At 36.6% G+C, this 19277-nt stretch overlaps 1 protein-coding gene across 5 annotated transcripts in view; it reads right to left on the bottom strand.

Moving 5' to 3' along the window:
• VPS13B (vacuolar protein sorting 13 homolog B) overlaps window positions 1-19277 on the bottom strand; it is a 607742-nt gene that overhangs the window by 505985 nt on the left and 82480 nt on the right. For all 5 annotated transcript variants that reach the window (XM_070391987.1, XM_070391986.1, XM_070391988.1 and 2 more), the window contains exon 17: window positions 17004-17185. In XM_070391987.1, the coding sequence (XP_070248088.1) occupies window positions 17004-17185 (182 nt within the window). The remainder of the gene's footprint in view (window positions 1-17003; window positions 17186-19277) is intronic.

Raw genomic sequence — 19277 nt, forward strand, 5'->3', positions numbered from 1 at the left:
GATAGTGCCCTGATGTGGTCCCTCGGCCTGGCCTGCACCCTCTCGCAATCCAGGACCCCATGGGGGATGTTGGAGAGCCACAGGCTAGGCCGAGGGAAAGCAACTATAAGAATATACTGTAATATAAGTTGTGTGAATGTGGTCTTTCTCTCAAAAATATCTTATTGTATTGTATTCAACTTTTCATTTAAGAAAGCACTTTATAGCTTATCTTTGGCAACTCTGAAGTGCCAGCATCACTACTCTTGTAGTTTAGGTCCACTATTAAGTGAAATAAGGGTAGCAGCACAGTACTACCTTGACAGTCAATCTGATAACCCAGACAGCTACTAAGTGACTAGAAGGCAAGTGGCAAACCCAGCATGAATATGCTGGACAAAGGGATGATTCATGTCTGGGGCAGGACTGAGTGCAAAGGCACAAGATTTCATCACTAGTCAGAACAGTGTGCAATTTAAAACTTACGAATTGTTTATTTCTGGAATTTTCCCCTTCAGTACTTTCGAACCACAGCTGACTGTGGATAACTGAACTGTGGAAAGCAAAACCTTGAATAAGGAAGAGCTATTATATACCAGAGGTCAGAAAATCTTTTCTGGTAAACAGCCAGAAAGTATGTGTTTTTTGCATTTGTGGGCCATATACTCTCTCTTATAACTATTCAACCCTGTCAATGTAGGACAAAAGCAGCCGCAGACAATATTTAAAGGAACAAGTGTGGTTATGTTCCAATAAAATTTTATTTACAAAAACAAGCAGTGAGCCAGATTTTCCAACCCTTGATTTATGGAATGAGAGAAAATGCAAAAGCTGAGATCAGTTGTCAGATCAGATACCTGTCCAACAAGAAACAATGCAATAGGTATCCTAGCAGGCAAATATAATCCTATATAATAAAAGCAAAACATGCAAATCGACCAAACGGCTGAATGACCATTCGGCAGGGGGCGGGGAGGCGAGCAGGCAGCGCCAGGCCACCCAATGCACATGCCAGCAGGCAGAGGGAGGGGGCAGAGGGAGGGTACGGCAATGGGGTGCGGGAGGACCAGCACCATCCCTTGATCACCCGCCTGGTCGCCTCCCGCAGAGGGAGGCCATGGGCAGTGGCAGGGCAATTCGGGGCAGGGCCGCCCAGCACTGTCCCCAGACAGGTCCACTGGGGTCACCTCCCGCAGAGGGAAGCCACCAGCAGCAGTGGGGCAACGGGGGGGGGGGGGGGGGGGGGGGGGGCAGGGAGCAGGCCTAAGCCATCAGTTGGACATCCCCTGAGGGCTCCCAGACTGCAAGAGGGTGCAGGCCAGGCTGAGGGACCCCTCAAGGACACAAATTTTCGTACACCGGGCTTCTAGTATAACCAATAATTACCTTAAAACACACACACACACACACACACACACACACACACAGTAAGATGGGTAGTCAACAGATAGATGCCTTCATATTTCTGGAAACAGTGGAAAATACTACATCCACAGGGCTAACAATAACAAAAAGCCTCCAGAATCTACAGCAATCTGGAAAGGGAAACACAATTAGACATCCAGCAACTGAAATGGGAGTTCAACGTAACAGCATGGTCAACTCAAAACTAATTTCAATCAGTAGAGCTAAGGCACATGGTCAAAGCAGGATTAACTACAAAAGGGAGCAAATGTCCCTGAGTCACCTGGATGTGTATTTCTTAAATCATCCCCAGATTAATGACAGGATCAGACCCAGACCCTGAGGCAGGGCTGATAAAAACAGGGAGAGATCATGTGTTCTAGCTGTAGGGAAGAGTAAAGTGGGTATGGAATATCAAGCAGGCCCTTGAGAGGTGAAAAATTACTAAAGAGTCACTACTACTTATGAGAAAACATCCAAAAAGCAGGTCAAGTCAGGTAGGAAAGAAATCAGTAATTATTTTACTGATAAGTTCTGTTTTCCAATTTATATATAATATTAACCTCACATCACATGAAATTTTCTGTTTTTCCTCATGCTCAATTAAATTTTAGTAAGTTAGTGAATAAAGCTGTTTCTAATTACTCACTAATAAAAAATTTTGTCAGAGAACGATTTACTTTTAACATTAAAATCAGGAGTTAGTTATTGCATTTGACTATTAAAACTAATGGCCTATGATATTTACTTTCATTGAATATTTGCAATAAATTTTAATCCAGTTATCATGATTAAATAGTAATAACTGAAAGATACTTCATAAGATGTGAGTCTAAACAATATGCACACTAGATTTTGTCAGAAACCCTCAGTAAAACAGTAACCACAATATAGAATGATGTATATAATCAAAGATTAAATATTATTTTTCCCACAAAGACTGAAAATTCTTTATAAACTGAGTCCAAATCTAGCCATTACTAGGTTCTAAATATCTGTTGAAGAGAGCTGATATATTAATCACAATACCACAAAGGAGAAAATAATGTGCTGGTGTGAATGAGAGAAGTATTTGCATAGGAAATACTAATACTAAATATTAATATTACATTCAAATAGGAAGGAGGTAATCAATCAGAGATTTTTTTCTTTCTGGCAAATGCAAGAAAATGTAATGAACTTGTTAAGAGGGATTTGATTCAAGCCAGAGGTAAGAAATGAGGGAGAAATCAAGCTGTGAGACCCACGTCCTAAAGTTTAGGATCCTGCCAGGACTCTTAGTTTATCCTAAAGGCAACAGGGAGCCCCTGGTAATTCATGACAGGAGTTATGGGGTCACTCTTGTCTTCTTGGTACAGAGTTTAGAAATGCTGAGCCCAGAAGTGCCTGAGGAGCCAGATGAGGAAAAGGGGGAAGCTAAATCCAACCTTGACAGGAGCACCGTCCAAAAGATCAAGTGTTTCCAGGGAAAAGGAAGGAGGGAACATGAGGCCACCTCCCCAAAATCCTTTCAACCCCAAACTGCTGACTGGCTCTGGTCCCAATCCCACCATCAGCGTCTGTCAGGGTCTTGTCAAGAGGCCCCACAGAACACAATGCTGATGACTCAACCTGTTCAGTGCTTTATTGAACCAAGGCCCTAACAAATAACTCATCAGACCCTTGAAGCACAACCCTTCTCACATGCTGAGATTCAGAATCCAGAGGTGGCTGTCTTTATTGTCATTGCTTCCATGGCATTTTCTCTTGACTATTTCCAAACTTTAAAATGTAAAGATTGTGTCCCTATTGACACACATATGCTCCTGCTGCAGGCTGTCATGCTCACAGCAGTTTGTGTGCATGTGTGTATATATCATTGTGCATCTACCACTATCCATTCATCCATTCATTTGTTTGTTGGTCTGTCCATCAGTGAAAAGCAAGTTCTGACTAGTCAGGCCCCAGGGCTCAAAGCAGGGTAATCAAACTCTTCCAAAAAAAATCAGAAGATTCCCAAACTCATTTTCCAAGGCCAGCATAAACCTCATACTAAAGCCAGATAAGGACACTACAAAAAAGGAAATTACAGACCAGATGAATACAGATGCAAATCCTATATAATAAAAGCCTAATATGCAAATTGACTGAACGGTGGAATGACTGGTCCCTATGACATGAACTGACCACGAGGGGGCAGACGCTCAACACAGGAGCTTCCCCCAGCCCACAGGCCCCAGGCCAGCCAAGGTGGGTGCTAGTGGGGGCCCCCTGATCACCTCGCCAGTTGCCCCTGAGATTAGCCCTGATTTCTGGCCAGGCCTTGGGACCTTACCCTTGCACGAATTTCGTGCACTGGGCCTCTAGTATTCTCAACAAAATATTAGCAAACCAAATTCAGAAGCACATTAAAAGGATCATTCACCATGAACAAGTGGAATTTATCCCACGGATAAAAGAGTGATTCAAAAGATGCAAATCAATAAATGTGGTACTTCATATTAATAGAATGAAAAAAGTCATATGATCATCTCAATAAACACAGAAAAAAGCATTTTACAAAACTCAACATCCATTCATGTAAACATTTTTAACAAATTAGGTATAGAAGGAACATACCTCAACATAATAAAGGCCATATATGACAAGCCCACAGCTAACATCAAACAATGGTGAAAAGCTTTTTCTCTAAGATCAGGAAGAAGAAAAGGTGCCCACTCTCACCACTTCTTTTCAACATAATACTGTAGGCCTAACTGGAGCAATCAGACAAGAAAAAGAGACAGAAGATATCAGAACCAATGTCAATGCCAATAATTTTCATTTAAAAGGGGGGAAAAAATTTTAAAGGCATCAGAATCAGAAAGACCTCAAATTGTTTCTATTTACAGATGACATTTCATATAAAGAAAATCCTAAAGACTCCAACAAAACCTTTTATATCTAATCAATGAATTCAGTAAAGTTGTAGGAAACAAAATTAACATTAAAGAATCAGTAGCATTTCCATGTACTAATGAAAAATTATCTGAAAGAATAATGAAGAAAATCCCATTTACAAAAGAACCCAAACCAATACAATATCGTCCTATATAATAAAACCCTAATATGCAAATCGACCGAACAGCAGAATGAATGGCAGAAAGACTTGTGCTATGACACACACTGACCACCAGGGGGCAGACGCTCAACACAGGAGCATCTGCCTCCCCCTCCCCACCATCCAGAGGGAGGTGACCAGCAGCTGCAGCAATCAGGGGCAGGGCCAGGCCAGTGAGTGCCCCACCTGTCACCTCCCACAAACAGCAAGTGGGACATCCCCCCCGAGGGCGCAGACCAGGCTAGGGGCTCAATGTATTCTCTATGAAGACCTCAATGGTTTTTCTTTTACAAACGTAGGAAAAAAATCCTAAAGTTTATGTAACCAAATACACACACACACACACACACACACACTGGCATAGGCAAAGCAATTCTGAATAAAAAAAAGAACAAAGCAGGAGGCCACACACTTCCTGATTTCAAGCTATATTATAAAGCTAAAGCAATCAATTAAAAACTGACACAGCCCAGCTGGCATGGCTCAGTGGTTGAGCAGTGATCTATGGTCCAGGAGGTCACAGTTCAATTTCCCAGTCAGGGCATATGCCCGGGTTTCGGGCTTGATCCCCAGTGTAGGGCATACAGGGCGTGGCCAATCAAAGAGTCTCTCCCATCATTGATGTTTCTATCTCTCTCCCCCTCTCCCTTCCTCTCTGAAATCAATTAAAAAAATTTTAAATTGACACACAGAAAATGGAACAGAATCAAAAGCCAAGAAATAACACCCATGCATATATAGTCAACTAATATTTAACAAAAGGACCAAAGATACTCAATGGAAAAAGATATTCTCTTCAATAAATGATGCTGGGAAAATCAGATATTCACATATAAAAGAATGAAACTAGACTCCTATCTTACACCATTCAGCAAAATGAACTCAAAATGGATTAAAGGCTTAAATGAAAGACCTGAAACCATAAAACTCCTAAAAGAAAACATGGGAGTTGAGAGAGAAGATCCTTGACATTGGGTCTTGGCAATGGTTTTTTGGATATGACACCTAAAACACAAGTAACAAAGTAAGAAATAAACAAATGCTGCTGCAATGAACATGACTGTGATAGGCAGATAGACAGACATGAGCAGAGCAGAGAAGGTCACCAGATAGAAAAGCCACAGGTAGCTAGCAAGGCACAATTGCAGGGTGAGACTCTGCCCCCAGGGTGACCTTTCCTCCCCTAGCATATCACTTGTCAGGTGGTTTGGACTTCCTGATCTTCCTCCCTAGAAATAACATCTAAGCCTCAGTTGTATTTCAGCTCCAGGCCCAGAAAAGCAAAAAAACCAGACCGACAACCGAATGGCTGACCTCAAGGCCAGCTGCATTGATTTGTGGTTACCAGAGGCAGGTTATGAGGATTAGGAGAATTAGATGATGGTCAAAAGGTATAAAATTCCAATTACATGATAAATAGTATTGGGAATATAATGTACAACGTGATGGTGAAAGTTAACATTTCTGTATGGTATATTTGCCCAAGAGAGTAAATCCTAAAAGTTCTCATCACAAGGGTAGATTTTCTTTTTTTGTATCAATTGGAAGCAATGGATATTAACTAAACTTATTGTGGTAATCATTTTTCAATGTATGTAAGTCATTATACTGTATACCTTAAACTTATACAGTGCTGCATGTCAATTATATCTCAATAAAACATAAATGAAAAATCTGCTACACTAGCATATTAACAGAGAGGTCCTATACCTTTCATACAATCTGAACTTTTACACATTATAGGAGGATATCTCTAAAATTACCTTTTATATGGCAAAGTTAGTCCTTTTTGTATCTGCTAACTAAAGGTGGTCATGTAATTCGCTCTGTAGTAATGGCTTTCCCATTTTATAATCAAGATAACAAAATGAGAGTAAGGGTAAGAATCTATGGACTTGTGGGAAATGAAGGTGTCTGGCTGATAAGCTCCTATAACCAAGAATCACTCCTGCCCCTTAGTTACTTGGTCACCCAAGACAGTTCCCACATATTTTCCTACTAAAAAAAAAAAAAAAAAAAAAAAGTTATCCCTATAGGAAAGATAGTTACGCATTAAATTTTGTTTTTTAAGCCCTTGTAACATGTAAGTTTATTTTCCACTACCAGACATTCAATTTCCAAGCAGTTTCAGAAATACTCTATGTCTAACATGACGGCACTAAAATGTAAGCATATAATGTATGTACACAGAAACAGTACAATCTCAACTTGATATATGCTCAGTTAAATCAAATGGTGGCCAAGACAGAAATACATTAACAATAATGTGTAGTGCTACAGAAGTGTACCCCAAGAGAACATAGTTCAATGGGGTGTAAGTTTCAGAACACTGGGGACAATAAAAAGAATTATGTGATGGAAGCATTAGAAGTGAGGAGCAGAAAATTTCTGGTATAAAATAAAGTACTCTGTTTTGGAAAATTACTCATAGGATAAAGAATGCTGACTCCCAAAATACATGTGTACAAGTGAGGTTCAATAAAGGAAACAGGATTCTGGCGGAACATTCATCTGACCTCTTCTCTTTATTAACTTACACATAGAACTAGTCCACCTGATTTATTATTCATGACTGTGTTCATATTCAAAAAGCATTAAGCACATTCTTAATTCTCTAAACTATACTCATAGAAAAATAATTATGTATGTGGTTATTTCTTAGTAATTGTCACATATACTGTATATAATCTCAATAACTCTACATGAAATAAAAAGGAATCTTTAAATTCAATAAACATTCATATCATCCAAAATTTATATAGTGGCACTTTAAAAGTCACAAGATTTCTAAAAGTAATATCATTTTACTATAATTTAAATAACAAGGATATAATTTTACTGGTAGTTCTTAATGCAAATCTAACTCAACTCTTTATTTTTAGACAAGGATAAATTTATAGTCAATGCCTCTATCTGGAAAGAAAATTTTTTAACAGCTCAAATATATGTATTCTAGAACCACTTGCAGGTATATTTTAGAACTTATTGGAGATGTTTTTCAGATAGGATAAAACTGAAAAGGGGAAACAAAAAAAGTGTATTACTATGCCTCAGTCTTTTTCCTACAGGGTTAAAGAACTAGTCAACAACTCCAAAACCTTTTTTATATGCACACCTGGGAAGAATACTGAATCCGTAACTTTGCTCAGAGTTACACTGATGTGGTTTTAGACCAGATGTTTAAATGTTACAGTATGTACATTTTCTTCCCCTCTTCTAAGGCAGAAGTAAAGTAAGAGGAATATTTGACTTCACTCCACAAGAGACCTATTTAATAGTTTGGCGGTTATGTAAGTAAAGGTAGCTTGGCTAAGTCAATGTTGACGACATACAGAACGACATGATCCTAATGAGTTGGAAAATATTGGCTCTCATGAGAATAGACCAGATGCTACTGAGCTGAGAAAGCTACTGTATTATTGAATTTCATTTTTATGAGGTAAAATTTATTATTCAACCATTAAGGTATCCCACATGAAATCTTGCATAAAAATACTTTTACAGTTACTTTCTGGAAAGTCAATTTTTATTTTAGCATTAAGACATCACTTAAATGAGGGATTCAAATGTCCCTATGATCACCTTTAGCACAGATTTTGAAGTGTGTTAGTACTTTCCCTGCAAACATCAGATTAATGGAACTAGGCTATCAACAAAACAATGAACTACCTGAATAAGGAAAAAGTGGTAGCAAGTCCTTGTTTTCCTTAGAAAACAAAAATCATCTGTGACTTTGTATTTTATCTTCTGGAAAAATAAATAAGGATTAGAATTTCTATAATTTTAGTGCCATCAAGAACATGAACAGCAAAAATATGTAATTCAATAATCCCAACTAATAATACATATTCAGTTCAAACTTCTACTTTATTCTTTATTTAATTAAGTTTCCTGTATTTGCTATTCTTTTATTACATAATTTCTAATTTCTTACTCAATTTCTGGCCTCTCCTAAATTTCAATAACTAAAAATTGAAAATATTCTTATTACCTGACAGTGAGAATAAGACATTCACTACACAAACATCTATATGTAACATGCAGGTTAATAAAATTCAATGCAAAAAATTAAATCGCTAAATTAGCATAGAACTTTTTTATCATTTATTTTAATATCTTCTAATTTTATCCTGATTTTTGTAAGAACTGATGAAGAAAAATGAATCATTGGAGCTTTAAAGAATAACTCAATATTCAGATAAATATTTACTTAAAGCCTCTTACATAAACATATTCACAAAAAAGAAACTAAAAAAGTGACTCAATAAAAATTATCTCTTGTTTTTTTGATGTATAACGATATAGGGTTTGTTAAAGAAAACATATTTTCTTCCTAAAGGCATGCTTTAGTTTTGATGTTCGAAATTATATTTGATATCATATATCTGAAGCACCATTACTAATCCAACATGTATGATGAGAAGACTAAAGCACAAAGTTTTTGCAAATTCTTTTTTATGACTCAATAAAATCCAACAACCTAATGTTACTTGATTTTATTTATACAGACCTGATCAGTTATTAAAAGGAAAAAATAATGTTAAATAAGTAGTTTTTTAATAATCAAGTTAATAAAATAGTAAAAAATTTTGTACCTGTAATCAAAGAATAAAAAATTTTTCTGTGGTTTGGTTCTTTATGTAAGAATGCAGAATAAATGGGACACATATAAAACTTAACTATCAAATTAATTTATTTCCTTTGAGTTAATTATTTATATTATTCCACAACCTAACTTGGTTACCCTTCGCTAAGAGTGCTGTGTTATTATAACCATGGAATCAATAACCAAGTTTTCTTACATATCAAGATTTCAAAATAAACATTTTTCACATTTAAAATGTTCCAGAAATGTCTAACACTTTACATGTACATGTATCCTGCCCATGATCCTGTGCTGTTCCTCTTGCCATTTCTTCTTAAATGGTATAAAAAGCAATACAAGCATACCTCAGAGATATTGCAAGTTAGGTTCCAGACTACCACAATAAAGCAAATATAGCAATAAAGGAAGTCACATAAATTTTTTGGTTTCCCAGGGCACATAAAAGTTATTAAGTTCTTACTATATTATAATCTTTTAATTGTGCAATAGCATTATGTCTTAAAAAATAAACAGATCTTAATTTAAAAATACTACATTGCTAAACAATGCTAACACATCATCTAAACCTGCAGCGAATCATACTCTTTTTGCTGATGGAAGATCTTACCTTGATGTCAATGCCTGCTGACTGATCAGGGTAATGGTTGCTGAAGGTTGAAGTGACTGTGGCAATTTCTTAAAATAAGACGACAATAAAGTCTGCCCAATAGATTGATTCTTTCTTTCACGAACGACTTCTCTGTAGCATGTGATGCTTGATGTTTGATAGCATTTTACCCACAGTAATTCTTTCAAAATTTAAGTGAATCTTCTCAAACCTGCTACTGGTTTATCAACTAAGCTTATATAATATTCAAAATTCTTTGTTGTCCTTTCAAGAATCTTCACAGCAACTTTACTAGGAGTAGATTCCTCAAGAAAACACTTTCTTTGTGCATTATTAAGACGCAATTCCTCATCTGTTAAAGTTTGATCATGAGATTGCAGCAATTCAGTCACATTATAATTCTAGTTCCCTTGCTATTTCTACATCTGCAGTTACTTCCTCTACTGAAGTCTTTAACCCCTGAAAGTCATCCATGAGGGTTGGAATCAACTTCATCCACACTCTGTTAATGATGTTATTTTGTTGTCTTCCCATGAACCATGAATGTTCTTAATGGCATTTGGAATAGTAAATCCTTTCCAGTAAGTTTTCAATTTACTTTGCCCAGATCCATCAGAGGAATCACTATCGACAGCAGCTATAGCCTTACAAAGTGTATTTGTTAAATAAGAATTGAAAGTTGAAATTACTCCTTTATCTGTAGCTTGAAAAATGGATGTTATGTTAGGAGGCATGAATACAACATTATTCTTGTACATCTCCATCAGAGCTCTTGGGTGACCAAATGCATTATCAATGAGCAGTAATATTTTGAAAGGAGTCTTTTTTCTGAGCAGATCTCAACAATAGGCTTAAAATATTCAGTAAACCATGTTGTAAACAGATGTGCTATCATCCAGGCTTTGTTGTTCCATTTAGAGAGCACAGGCAGAGTAGATTTAGTGTAATTCTTAAGGGTCCTGAATTTTTAGAATGCTAAATGAGAACTAGCTTCAACTTAAGTCATCAGCTATAGTTAATCCCAGCAAGAAAGTCTACCTATTCTTTGAGGCCAGGCATTGACTTCTCCTCTCTAACTTTCAAAGTCCTAGATGGCATCTTCTTCCAATAAAAGACTATTTCATCTACACTAAAAATCTGTTGTTTCGTGTAGCCATCTTCATTATTTATCTTAGCTAGATCTTCTGGATAACTTGCTGCAGCTTTACATCAGCACTTGTTGCTTTACTTGGCACTTTTATATTTTATGGAGATGGCCCCTTTCCATTTTTAAACCTCATGAATCAACTTTTGCTAGCTTCAAATTTTTCTTCTGCAGCTTCCTTATCTCTTTCAACCTTCATAAAATTGAAGAGCAGAGTGGGCCTTGCTCTGGACTCAGTTTTAGCTAAGGGAATGTTGCACTGGCTTTATCTGTGCAGACCAATAAAACTTTCTCCATATCAGCAATAAGCCGCTTTACTTTCCTATCATTCATGTGTTCAGTGGAGTAGCACTTTTAATGTTCTTCACGAACTTTTCCTTTGCATTCACAGCTTGGCTACTTGGAGCAAGAGGCCTAGCTTTTCACCTACCTGGGCTTTCTACATGCCTTCCTCCCTAAGCTTAATAATATCAAAGTTTTTATTTAAAATGAGGCCCTGACCAGTTTGGCTCAGTGGATAGAGCGTCGGCCTGCAGACTGAAGGGTCCCAGGTTCAATTCCGGTCAAGGGCATATACCTTGGTTGTGGGCACATCCCCAGTGGGGAGTGTGCAGGAGGCAGCTAAATCGATGTTTCTCTCTCATCGATGTTTCTAACTCTCTATTCCTCTCCCTTCCTCTCTGTAAAAAATCAATAAAGTATATTTAAAAAAATAAAATAAAATAAAATGAGAGGCATGCAACTCTTCCTTTCACTTGGACACTTAGAGGCCACTGTAGGGTTATTAATTGGCCTAATTTCAATATTGTCGTGTCTCAGGGAACAGGAAGGAGAGGGAGAGAGATAGGAGAACGGCCTGTCAATCCAGCAGTCAGAACACACACAACACTTATTAAGTTCGCCCTCTTTATACAGGTGTGGTTCATGGTGCCCCAAAAGAATTAAAATAGTAACATCAAAGATCACTGATCATACATCATCATAACAATTATAGTAATAATGAACAAGTTTGAAATATTGCAAGAATTATCAAAACGAGACACAGAGATAAGAAGTGAGCAAATGCTATTAGAAAAATGGCACCAACAAGATTTTCTGGACACAGGGTTGCCACAAACTTTCAATAAGTGAAAAAATAGAATCTGAATCGCACTAAAGTGAAAAGCAATAAAATGAGATATGTCTGTACTACATTTTCTTACTAAGGAATTTTAAAATCTGAAAAGCATATAATTGATTGTTATTATCAAATTATTGTAGTTCTTTCATTGAAAAGATACGAGTTTTTCTCCTTTGTGTAATTCAGGCATTTCTCACTCCTATCCTCTTTCTAAAACCCAAATTTTAAGAAGGAGTCACAAAAAATTTTAATGCCTGTTCTCTCTCACACACACACACACACACACACACACACACACAAAAATTAGAGCAATAATTGCATGTACTAATAAAAAACATCTTTCCTGTTTATAAATATAATAAACATAATAGAAGTTTCTCTTACTACATTATATGCATTCTATTTGATCCTACTTGATTCTTTTCCAGCTCTTAGTAGTAACCAACAAGTTTATTTCAAACCCCAGTCTGGAATTAGTAAAATGGGAAATAGAAATTCAATTATAAGTGAACTTTTCTGAAAATGCCAAAAACTATTAAAAATTCAGTTCAGATAATAGTGTTGTTTTGGTGGTGGTAGATGCAGCACATACAAAAATTTCTTACTGCAAGCAGAACATGTTGAAGAATAGGCATGGAGAAAGCAAAGATAAAAAGAGAAGAAATGAATATGGACGGTTACCATCACTAAAACTGTTGGCCATGGGAATCAAGCTGAGTAATAAGTATAGGTAAAAAAAAAAAAAAAGTTTGAAAGAATATAATGATAAAGACCAAGAAGTAGGATCAACAACAAAAAAGAAACAAACCAATTCTAAATGATAACAAGGTCCAATGTAAAGATGTACTTGAGGGTACAAATGAGAGAAAATTTAGACAGAAGGTGTGATCATCAGGAAAGTGAAAAGACAAACCACAGGACTACAGAAAATGTTTATAAACCATATATCTGATAAGAGACTTGTATTCGAATATAAACAATTGTGCAACTTAAAACAAAAGGATAAATAGGCCAAGTAAACAAAAGACGTTAGTAGACATTTCTCCACACAAAAATACATAGTCAGTAAGCATAGGAAAAGATCCTCAACCTCATTAGCCATGAGGGAAATACAAATCCAAACCACAATGAGACACTACTTCCTTCATACACAGATGGCTACAACCAAAAGAAAGGTAATAAAAGTATGGTGAGGATGTGTGAAAACTGGAACTCTCACACAGCACAGGTGGGAATATACAATGGTATAAACAGTCTGGCAATTTTTCAAAAAGTTAAATACAGAGTTACCATATGGCCCCACAATTCTACACCCAGATATACATCCATGAGAAATACCAACATGAGTATATGTCCACACAAAAACTTGTAGATGAATGTTGGTAGCAACAATATTCATAACTGTCAAAAGTACAAATAATCCATATGTCCACCATCTGATGAGTGGATGAACAAAATGTGGTATATACACACAATGGAATATTACTTGACAAAAAGAGAAATGAAGTATGGATACAAGCTACAATGGACAAACTTCTAAAACAGCACACTAAGTGAAAGAATTTAGTCACAAAGACTATATTTGAGTGTCCAGAATAGGCAAATCCATAGTGACAAAAAAAGATTAGTGTAGCCTAGGGCTGGGGCATAAATGGCTCAGGAGTGATGGCTAAAGAATGTGGGACTTTTTAGGGTAATGACAAGACTCTAAAATAAGACTGGTGATGGACACAGAACTCTGAATACACTATACGCTTAATACTGTATACCTGAAAGGGTGAATGTATGGTATGTGAATTATAGCTCAATAAAGCTGTTTCCAGAGAGGACAAAAAGAATGAGAAGATGGAGAGAAACCAAGGTAAGACATTTCTGGTTTGAAAGGGAAAAGACGGAGAGGGGGAGGCTAGGCAAAGACATGAATGTGGAAAAATGCAATTTTTTGATGATCAAGAAGTATAGTGTTAAATCCAAAGGAAAAGACTGATTTTAACTTGTGGTAAAGCACTCGTTATCAAAGGACAAAGAAAAATGTAGGAGAGTATTATCAAAATAGGACAGAGAGAAAAGCCACTAGAGTGAAGAATAGGAAAAAACACTGGATGTTGTGGATTAGTAATGATCAATAATAGGAGAGCAAGATGTAGGAAGGTAGGCTAGAGACACAAATTATTATAGAAGTTGAGGCAGGAACATTGAAGAGAAGTACTAGTACTTGGCTTATAGTCAACTTACAACAGAAGAACAATGGTTCTTCTTACACACATTATCAGAATATAAGTCTGAAAGACTCAAGAATGTACACAGCCTACATAATCACTTAATTAATGTAGTAAATGAGAATTAGCTATAATGTAAAGCAAAGGATCACATGCTTAAACCAAACATATTAAACAAAGTTTAACAGTGCTGAGTATTGTCTATTAGTAGCCCACTGATGCAAGATAATAAAATGCTAAACCTTACACCTTAAATATATATTTCCTGGATCTTAATAAGGTAGAAATTTTGGAGACAATACTACAAACACAGCATCAAGAATAAAATGAACAAAATAAGACTTTGGCTAGCAAAAGAAAAACGTAAGATAACTGGGCATTTGGAAATATGGCTTATTAAAATTATTTTAGCTGATCCTTTTAATTCATCTATTATAAATTTTACAGCTGCTTTATTTGATAAAAATAAACTTCCTCGGCAGAGGTGAAAACATCCTAACAGCATTCCACTTTCCTTAATTCCCCTAATCTGCAATAAATCAGTTCTACACATTTTAGGTTTCTCAATGATAGACCATCAGGTTATGAATCACATATTTTATAGTTACTTGTTTGATTGTTTTTAATACCTGTGACTGCATTCTGTTAAGGCAAATAGTTTCAGAATAAGAAATTTTAAATAAAATGTTTTTTAATAGCACAGTCCACTTGATAAATTTAGAAAAGGAAATAGGGGATTAGTTGGGTTTAAAAAAAGGGAAATTATAAAATTAATTAAAATCACCACCTGCTTATTGATATAAATTGTGGAGCTAGGCCTGAAGACACAAAAAAATTTTAAAATAAAAAAAGGTAGATTATTATTGTGAGACAATAAACCAAAAAAACCCTAGAGAGAACATTACAGGAAACAGAAATTTGACGAGCAAAAAATTAAATTAGATAAATTCACAGTGCTAAATAGTATCAGCAATAAAGGCCTCACTGTAGTTGGCCTCGTGGAAAAAGATCTAAAAGAAAAGATTTTATCCAAAAAGTAACTCCACATTAAATAATGGCCATATGAAAAGCAATACCACAATGTCTTGGTCCATTTGGACTGCTATAACAAAATATCACAATCTGGGGTAGCCTATAAACAATAGAAATTTATTTCTCACTGTTCTGGATGGAGGCTGGGTGCCAACATGGTCAGGTTCTGGTGAGAACTTCTTTCAGGTTGCAGACTGCTGACTTCTCTCTGTGTCTTTACATGGTATACGGCGCAAGGAAGCTCTCTCTGGCCTCTTTTAATTTCATTCATGAGGACTCCACCCTCCATCATCGAATCACCTCTCAAAGACCCCACTTTCTAATACCATTACAGTAGGCCTTAGAATTTTCAAAAGATGAATTATGGTGGAAACAAACATTCAGACTATAACACATATCTAGTCTTCTTAAATATTCATCAATTCAAAAACTTTTGAATGAAACAAAATTTATATAACATAAAATGTATCCTTTTTAAAGCATACAATTAAGTGGAATTGAGCATATTCACAATCATAAAAACACCACCACAATCTAATTTCAGTACATTTTCACTACCCCCAAAGAAACTCATATCCATTAGCAATCACTTCCATTCCTCCTTCACCTCACACTCTGGACCATTAATCTACTATATGTCCCTGCAGATTTGCCTGCTCTAAGCATTTCAAATAAATGAAATCATAAAATGTGACTTTCTACATCTGGCTTCTACTTCTTAGCATGCTGTTTTCAAGGTTCTCCACATTGTAGCATGTATCAGTACTTCATTCCTTTTTGTGTCTGAATATTCCATTGCACATTCATCGGTTATAGACATTTGTGTCGTTTCCACCTTCTGGCTATCAAGATTAATGCTATGTGATCTCTTTTACTAGTATATGTGGAATCTAAAAATGTCAAATACATGGAACAATGGTTACCAGAGCCAAGGTGGTAGGGATAAATGAGAGATGTTGGTCAAAGGTTACAAAGTTATGTAAGATGAATGAGTTCTACAAATCTAATGTACAGCATGATAACTACAATCAGCAATAATGTATTATATACTGGTTTTGCTAAGAGTACATTTCAGGTACTCTCACCACAGGAGAAGATTTGTAACTATGTGAGGAGACATAGATATTAATTAGTTTGACTATAGTAACTATTCCACGATGCATTTCAAAACATCATGTTGCACACAAAAAGGATAATTTGCTTACCAACTCTTAAAGTATTATGATCAAGTACTAGTATTTTAATCCATTCTACCAGCATAATCAAACATATTGCATTTGTGCTTGATTTATTTATTATTTCAAACATACACATTGATCCCCTCAAAAGTTATCTATGTAAGGCCAAAGCATCAATTGTACAAGGAGTAGGTAAAAAATAATCTCTTGCAATTATAAAATACTAGAGACCCAGAGCGCGAAATCGCACGGGACCCAGACCTGCCGTGCCAGCAGGACCCCAGACCCGCAGTGTGCGAGTACCTCGCCACCGCGAGCCACCACACCGCATGAGCCTCTAGTCCTGCCACGCCATGTGAGCAGCAAGCAGCTCGTGGGCTGGGTGGAGGGACCAAGAGGTGCTCCCTGCACCTCCTGGGGACTGGTCGTTTGGTAGTTACAGTGTTATGGCGTTACAGCCACTAGCCTTTTATAATATAGATATCCAGAAATTGCTGGCAGGGAACACAACTAAATGGCTAAATACACTACACAACTTAAGTTGAGCAAGTTATAAATATAGATTTGAATGATAAAATATTAGTCACAACTAATAAGAATTTTCCATATACTTGTCAAGAAGACTGTGCTCTTACCTATAGTTTGGAAAACTTCATTCATCAAAGCTTCATTCACTACTGAAGAGCTGACACTTCCAATATGAGACCAACTTTGATATATTGCTTGCAGCAAAAGTGTCTGTGCTCTTGTAGCTTGAATTGTAAGATTTGGAAGTTCAAATATACCTTCAGTTATAGCAATCTGAGATCTTTTAGTCCTGCATAAGAAAATAGAAATAATAACAATATAGTAAATAGTATTTACAAACAACAACACACAAAATGAATTAAGTTGCGAGGGAAGAATTGGTATACATTAGAAATACTTTTAAAATAGAATTATCAAATAGATACACAATTCTACTAACTTTAAACAAGTTTCACTATTTCAGATCTTACATAATAAAATATATAGATACAAAATAAAGTAATTCATACACATAAATTCTGCTCATGCAATTATACTTTGCAAAAGTCAATCATCAGAAAAAAACAGCGAAATAATATTTAACACTCAAAGAGAATTTACTAACAGATATATAATGTTCTAAATGTCTTCTATCAACTATCTCATTAAATTCTTCCCTAATACTCTTTGAGAGAGGTTTTATCATTATCTTAATTTTTAAGATGGGGAAAATAAGACACAAAGAGATAAATTATGGTATCAAATACACAGCTATTCTGAGATTCCATCTAAACTTGACTCTGGAAAGTTCAATTTCTGGAATCTATAATAATAAAAGCGTAATATGCAAATCGACCTAATGGCCAAACAGCAGAACGACTGTCCAGACGACCACTGTATGACACGCACTGGCGCCAGGACAGCCAAGTCGGGTGCGATGCAATTGGTCGGGGGGCCCGCCATCGCCCCACAATCATCCCACAGAGAGAAGACCAGGCCACCAGTCAGCAGGGCAATTAATCGGGGGGCTCCACGATCACCCTGCAGAGGGAGGCCCAGGCCACCCTCTGCGGGGCAATCGATGGTGGGGGGAGGAACTCCGCAATGGATCACCCCACAGAGGGAAGCCAAGGCCACTGACCGGGGGGCTATTGATAGGAAGGGGGGGCTCCGCTATTGTCCCAAAGACGAAGGCCCAGGCCACCCTCTGCAAGGTGCTCAATCAGGGGGCTCCACGGAACCAGGGACTGGGGGGTGAGGAGGGTGGCGGACGCAGGCAGCGCCAGGCCAAGGCGGGTGCAGGTGGGGAGCAGGGCTGCAGGTTGAGAGGCAGCCAGGACCATAAGGCAGCCAGAGCTGCAAGGGCTCCGGCAGCCGGGACTGCAAATGCCTACCTTTGCACGAATTTTGTGCATTGAGCCTCTAGTTTATTTATATTTGTAAATCTTTCATCTTTCTTTCAAAGTTTTTCATTTAAGGTACTGGAGGTAGGACATGAAATTATAAAAAAAATCTGAATTCCAATTCTAGCTAAATCAGAAATGACCCATAACATGAAAAGACTCTAAGCCTCGCCAGAAAGAGGGAAATTCAAATTAAAATAATATGAGAATCTTAACCTCTCAGATGAGAAAAACCTCTCAGGCTCATCTAACACATCTCCTAGGAATCTACCTGAAAGGAACTCTCATGAGTCTGCAAGAATACTTAGACCATGATAGTGTTTGCAGCATTATTTAAAATAGCCTACACCTGAGACAATCTTACTGTTAGATTCTGGCACATTAACTTCATGTAAAACTACTCAGATATTAAAATAATAAAGGTCACTAAATCTATTCACATGAAAGGCTATCATGAAATATGGGTGAGTAAAATATATATATAGGGTATCCCAAAACAATATATGTACATACTTTGAATAATAAAGGCAGTGTTTATTAAAATACATTTCTTTTTCAAAATTGAGCTCTCAGCTGTTGAAGTGTGTACACATTTTTTGGGACATTCTGTAGTTGCCTTTTAAGACAGTTCCTTACAATGGCAGGAAGTGGTGGGTTACCCACACATCATAAAATCATATCTGCATGGGTTTGAATGTTGAAATTAAAAGTTTCAGATAGAACTATTTATAGTAGCCATTCCTGGAAGAGGAGAATAGTGGATGCATTTTGTGTGTTCTTCTCCTTGTTTTCCCTATGTTAATGTCTATACTGCTTTACGTGGTCCCTTGAGAAATCTAGACTATTATTTTTTGAAAAATCTGTATTATTCTTTTTTCAAACATTTTAAAGAAATCACAATATTTCAAGAAGGAACTATAAAATCACAAACTATGTCAATATGAAGTTAACTTCATAAAACATCTTTAAAATGTGAAGATAAGATATTAGCATTATTAA

The sequence above is a fragment of the Myotis yumanensis genome, unplaced genomic scaffold, assembly GCF_028538775.1.
Source record: "Myotis yumanensis isolate MYYU_CA2020_CCGP unplaced genomic scaffold, mMyoYum1.0.hap1 SCAF_15, whole genome shotgun sequence".
Taxonomy (NCBI): Eukaryota; Metazoa; Chordata; class Mammalia; order Chiroptera; family Vespertilionidae; genus Myotis; species Myotis yumanensis.